Source organism: Mus pahari, chromosome 3, assembly GCF_900095145.1.
Source record: "Mus pahari chromosome 3, PAHARI_EIJ_v1.1, whole genome shotgun sequence".
Classification (NCBI taxonomy): Eukaryota; Metazoa; Chordata; class Mammalia; order Rodentia; family Muridae; genus Mus; species Mus pahari.
Genome location: NC_034592.1, coordinates 146,149,010 through 146,155,009, shown reverse-complemented (window position 1 = coordinate 146,155,009; position 6,000 = coordinate 146,149,010). Strand labels below are relative to the sequence as shown.

At 51.9% G+C, this 6,000-nt stretch overlaps 1 protein-coding gene across 1 annotated transcript in view; it reads right to left on the bottom strand.

The window, feature by feature from the left end:
• The window catches only part of Kcnk15 (potassium two pore domain channel subfamily K member 15), a 6,761-nt gene extending 2,812 nt beyond the window's left edge, over positions 1-3,949 (bottom strand). The window contains exon 1 of the mRNA XM_021194942.2: positions 3,510-3,949. Coding sequence (XP_021050601.1) covers positions 3,510-3,849 — 340 coding nt within the window. The 5' untranslated portion in view covers positions 3,850-3,949. The remainder of the gene's footprint in view (positions 1-3,509) is intronic.
• Between the last annotated feature and the right edge of the window lie 2,051 nt (positions 3,950-6,000).

Here is a 6,000-nt window from a genome sequence, read left to right as displayed (position 1 = left end):
TCTCTCCTCCCCATTCCCCAGTCTCACCCCTCCTCTCTCCTCCCCACTCCCCAGTCTCACCCCTCCTCTCACTTTTCTACTCCCCAGCCTCACCCCTCCTCTCTCCTCCCCACTCCCAGGCCTCACCCTCCTCTCTCCTCTCCACTCCCCAGCCTCACCCCTCCTCTCTCCTCCCCACTCCCCAGTCTCACCCCTCCTCTCACTTTTCCACTCCTCAGTCTCACCTCTCCTCTCCACTCCCCAGCCTCACCCATCCTCTCTCCTCCCCACTCCCCAGGCTCCCCCCTCCTCTCACTTTTCCACTCCTCAGTTTCACCTCTCCTCTCCACTCCCCAGTCTCAGCCATCCTTCTAACCCCCAGTCTCCAGATTCACCCCTTTTACCTGATCTTCTTTAGGTACAGCCCGTTGGGTCCTTACTAGAAAGCCACTTCTACACACCCCTTCTTTCATGTTTTCCTCTTCCTTGGACTGGCTTCTCTCCCCCTTCCCAGGTCCCTGCTCCCTTCAAACCCCTCTTAACTTTTGCCACCCTGTCGGCCTTCACGAATACCCATTGGCTCTGGGTATCTCTGGTGCTAGCAGTGCTCACTGGTCCCCTCATGGATGTGGGCATGTGTGAGCTTCCCTGAGCTTTGTGTCACTGTGCCATTGAGGAAATGTGTGGGGGTGCCTCTTTCTGGAGAGAGAGACAATAGCTTACACGGGCCCATAACCAGGGAGAAGCGAGGGGACCCGTCTCCCATAGAGAACATCCCTCCTCCAGCAGACCTATCCTGTCTGCTCAAAGGTAAAGTATGCAGAGCCCTAGACCTCTGCAGCTTCACACAGTTAGCCCTCCTCCAGTACACAGGGGCTGCCACTGCAGTCATGGCAAAAGTCAGAAACAAGCACTTGGCCATCAATAGAGGAAGCCTGCGGCTGCCACTGCAGTCATGGCAAAAGTCAGAAACAAGCACTTGGCCATCAATAGAGGAAGCCTGGTTAGATTCATATTAGCACCATCCAGATGGCAGGACACTACACCAGACCACAGTGGCCTTGTCACCATGGTCACATCCGACAATACCTAAGGAAGCTGTTGGTTTTCTCTACTAGGGGACGGGAATGGCCGCGTGTGTGTGTTATAATGTTGTATGTTGTTAGCATCCATAGACAGAAGCTGGGGATTCTGTCAATATCTTATAGGGCATAGGACGGGCCCCGTAACAGAATTAACTGGGTCAAGATGTCAGTACTTCTAAGGTTGAGAAGCCCTGATATTCAGCCTTTAAAACATGACATGGCTCTTTAGGGTTGACATAAAAAAAAGCACTAAGATATACTAAATCGGGGTCTGGGGTACAGCTCAATTGAGAGCATCTGAATAGCACGGCTGATGTCCCAGGTTCAATTCCCAGTGCCACATAAAAGACAAGCATGGTGGTCCCCAGCATTTGGGAGGCTGAGGCAGGAAGACCCTAAGTTCTCTGTTATTCTCAGCCACATAGTGATTATAAAGACAGTCTGGGCTACACGAGGCCCTGTCTCAAAAAAACTACTAAATGCAAAGAGCAGAAATAGTTAGAATATAGATATACTACCTATGTGTTATGTGTGATGCCTGAAGGAACATGTACACAGAGCATGTAGCTGGAAGTGTGCCAGAGATAGGTAAGGTATATGTGAGCCAGGGAGATGAAGGGGTGGATCAAGAGACAGGATAGAGACTCAGAAAGACAGAAAGACAAAGATGGCATGTTTCCTCTTTCCTGTGGAATCTAGAATGCTTTTTCTTTTTTCTTTTTCTTTTTTTTTTTTATGGACAGGAAAGTAGAAGAGGGAAAAAGAACTTGGGAATAGGGAGAGCTCTAGGGGAGGAAGACAAGAGAAGGTGGTGGGTGCATATGGTCAGAGAGCCTGATGTGTGTGTAGCAAAATGGCTCAGTGAAACCCATTGCTGTGTACAATTAATCTACACTAGGTCAAAAGACTTCCAGGAAAAGGGGGGATAGGAGCGAGTTTCCTCTTCATTCTGCACCCCCTCGGTACCCTATGGATCACGCAATGTGAACATATACAATGTTTAAAGTCTCTATGTAACATAAGCACTTAAAGCCCTAAGGTCTACCTCCCTGTGATGCCATGGGAAGGATACACTCTGCCCGTCACTCATGTCAACTCCTTGAGGGCACAAGCCATGGTGGCCACTGCTCTACATCCTGAGTCACCCAAGTGGCCAGAAAAGCCAAACATTTCCAGTTTCTATTCAGTTGTGTTTTGGCTTTGGTTGGTTGGTTTTAGTTTTTTGTTGTTTCTTTTTGCTTCTTTCCGTAACTTGGGTTTCAGATCAGCAAGGGAAGGAGCCAAACCTGGCTGGTAGGCTGTCTAAAAACACGGGAAAGGGCAGGGGCTTCAGACAAGACACAATCTCTGCAGGCATGGCAAGTGAGAGGGGACTTGAGGTTGGGACTTGTAGACAAGAGAGGGCAGAAGTGTCGAATGGGAGCTGGCTCTAGACTTGGCAAATAATAAATTATTACTAACAAACAGTGCCTGCATAGCCTATGGCCCCATGCTGGGCCCTCATTCGCCCAGCAAGGCAGAACATTCACCTTTTGCCTTTGACAAAAATATGTGCCAAGAGGGCACAGTCACTTGCCTGACAAGGCTGGCAGCAGGAGATACTCCGAACTCAGCTTTTGGGGTTGCTTTTGTGCAAGTGCACTCTCCAAGGTGTGGGCTTCTGGTCTGCTCCTCTGAGGAAGACTACAGGCACACCTAGCAACTACAGCTGGAGTCAGGCACCAAGGGGTTAGCTAACAGATTCAAAGCCCTAGGGAGCCTGCTTCTGCAGGATCCACAGGCTTATGCCCTCAGGTCCTGGCCAGATGTGGTTATGGTAACACCTGGAGTCCAAATGGTATACACAGGGGCTCCTCTGGATGCCCCAATGTGAGATCAAAGCTTTGGTAATTAGTCATTCCCTTAACAAGTTATTGGACGCCTATTAGACTCTTGGACACTAGCCCCACAGGAGTCAAAAGACAACGGAGAGTGCTGATATCACGAGGTTAACGGTATAATTGTTATCTTATATACAAACAATCTTATTTTCATAATGTTTTCTGTGGGACAGGCCCTGTGCTAAAACAATCTGCACACATCATCTCCTTAATAATAATCTCCATTATCCCCCTTGCAAGACATATTAGCAATCCTAGTTTTCAAAGAACACTCAGAGAAGGCTCAGAGAAGTCAAGAAACTTATCTAAGGTCACATAGCTGACACAACGGGACAAGAAAGCCTCACTTCTGTTCACCCCGAGAGCCCGCGGTTTCTTGTATCCAACCCTGTGTCTGTGCCTACAGCCCTGTGTTAGCTAACTGATTGCCCCATTTCGCTCAGCGAGGCAAATGCGCCTTGGCGTGCTGGCAAGCCCTTTCTAAAGTCACGGGGACGAAGGTGGGATCGCACCGGAGGAGAGATCAGGACTGAGTGGGGCAGAGGGGAGGCTCCGGAGGGCTCACCGATAGTGGTGATGACCGTGATGGCGAAGTAGAAGGAGCCGGCGAAGCGCCACTGGCGGCCGGCGCGGTGCGGCTCGGCCTGCAGCGCCAGGCGCTCCAGCTCGCGGTAGTCGTCGGCGGAGAAGCGGTACTTTCTGCGGAACTCGCCCCGCTTCCGAGCCAGCAGCCGCTGCCGGCTGCGCTCCGCCTCGGATTCCAGCGCATCGAAGACCGCGGCGCCCACCAGCAGGTAGGACAGGATGCACAGGATGAGCGCCGCCGTGCGCGCGCTCTGCTTCCTCATCGCGGCTCGCCGGCTCCGAGTGCGGGTTTCCGTGCGCCCCGACGGCTCCAGCACCATCCCCGCCGCGCCCGGCGTACAGCAGGGGGCGGGCTCTGAGCCCTCCCGACGTTCCCCGCCCTAACCCACGCAGGGGCCCCGCAGGGACATCTGGAGCAGAGGCCCAGTCCAGGTGTGCACAGCAGCAACCGCCTCCATCCCTAACTCGCCCTAGGTCTTGGGACCCTTTCCTTTCTCCCGTCTATCATCTAGCAAATATTCACCAAGCGCCCTCTGGTGCCCACCCTTCTCGGTGGGAGTAGAACGGGTATGCCTATGCCGGCAAGCAGGCAGGGATGACAAAGGGAGAAAACCATGGAGTAAGACAGGTGTGATGAAGGAGGAAAACGCTTGGGGAGGTGCATGCCAAGTCATCCAGGAGTGACCAGGGAGAGGAAATCCAGGCCACACACGTAGGCCCCTCGCTAGAGCAGAAGAGAGGTGACTTGGTGACAGGGAACAGCAGAGAAGCTGGTGTGACTGGAGCCAAGAGAATTAGGATGAGGGCTGGAGAGACTGACAGGAGGGCCAGAGAGAAGTGACTTCTAAAAATTCATTTTTTATTATTTAATTTTTATTTTATATTTGCCTGCATGTATGTCTGTGTGCCACTTTTACAGTGCCCATGGAGGCCAGAAGAGGGTGTAGGATCTCCTGGAACTCCTTACAGATGCTTATGAACCACCATGTGGGTGCTGGAAATCAAACCCCAGGCCCTCTGCTCTTAACCACTGAGCTACCTTGCCAGATTCCAGGCTGATTTTTCAGGACAGTTGAAAACCTTTTTTTTCTTTTCTTTTCTTTTCTTTCTTTTCTTTTCAAAGGCATCAGAGCCAGGCGTGGCGGTCCACACTTGTAATCTCAGTGCTTGGGATGTGGAGGCAGAGAGATTAGAAGTTCAAACCCAGACTAGGCTAAATGACATCATGTCTCACCACCACACCTTGGAAAAAACCAAGGGGCTGCCACGTGGAAGAGAAAAAGGTGACTGAGTGGAGACCAGCCAGGGGAATGGTGTCAGGTCAGATACGGGCTCAGGGGGCTAGCCTCCGATAACAGATGAAGAGAAACAGATGACCCTGGGATACGGTAGAGAGCTGGGAACACAGCAAGCCTTGCTGCTTAAGCTCGCTGGGATCAAGACACTTCGCCAACCCAAGCTTCAGTCAGTGGCTTCTTGCAGAACTGAAACCCCCAGGCCTGATCTCTAAAGTCCCGCCCTCCCCAATGCCACACCCTTTCCCTTGCCCGCAGAATGAACAGACATAACACCACAAAAGAGCATAGCAAAGCTGTCTGCTACCAGGGCTGCCTGTTCTGAACATCTGATCCATTATGTCAGGGTCTGAGACTCGGAGGCCAATCTGTCACCGAGGCTGATACACCCTGATTCGTGGGGCAAGAGTTACTCGTGGATTTGGGTATGGAGATACTGGGAAGGACTCTGGATGAGCCCAGGGAATGAGCTGCTAGGTGTTTGGGAAGCCTTCCATTGACCCCACTTTTGAAGGAGCAAGGAGCCCACTACTGTCTCCATTGTCCAAATGTAGGACATTTTTAGAGTCCTACATATGGTCCTGTATAATGACGTCTGGCACAGTGCCAGTTACTCTGACCTGAAGCTGTTGGCGACAACTGGCCTTCCCAGGCGCCTACTCCAGTGAGGTATGCATTTCTATCATCGAGACGACTGAGGCCAATCCCCATAGCCTTTCACCCTTGCTTGCCCCGCCCACCCTCAACTTTCAGTTCCTGCTGTAAACTCTCATGGGACTCATTTACAACCTTCACCCCCCATTCTGCCTACATCTGTTGCCTCTCTGCCAGGGGCCAGGTACCAGCAGAAGTGACATATCCTCCCAACTCAGCTGGCCCACACCCTGGCTACTCTGCCACTCTCAACACAGTTGGACTTGTTTCCCGACACCACCCTGGGTGTTCTCCTCTGAGCCCCTCCCTCAGAGCACCGGCCATCTTCCATTCTTCCCACTACTGTAAAACCCTCGAGTTCCACAGATGCCCCACCCTCAAGGATCATCCTTCGGTGTCTAGCACTCAGACCTGTGTGTGCGAGACACATACCCAGCGGCATGTTTAAGGTCAAATGAGGACTTTTGTGTGCAAGTTAGGAGCAGCCACTTCCATCACTTCCTGAGGGTGGGTTGGTTCAAT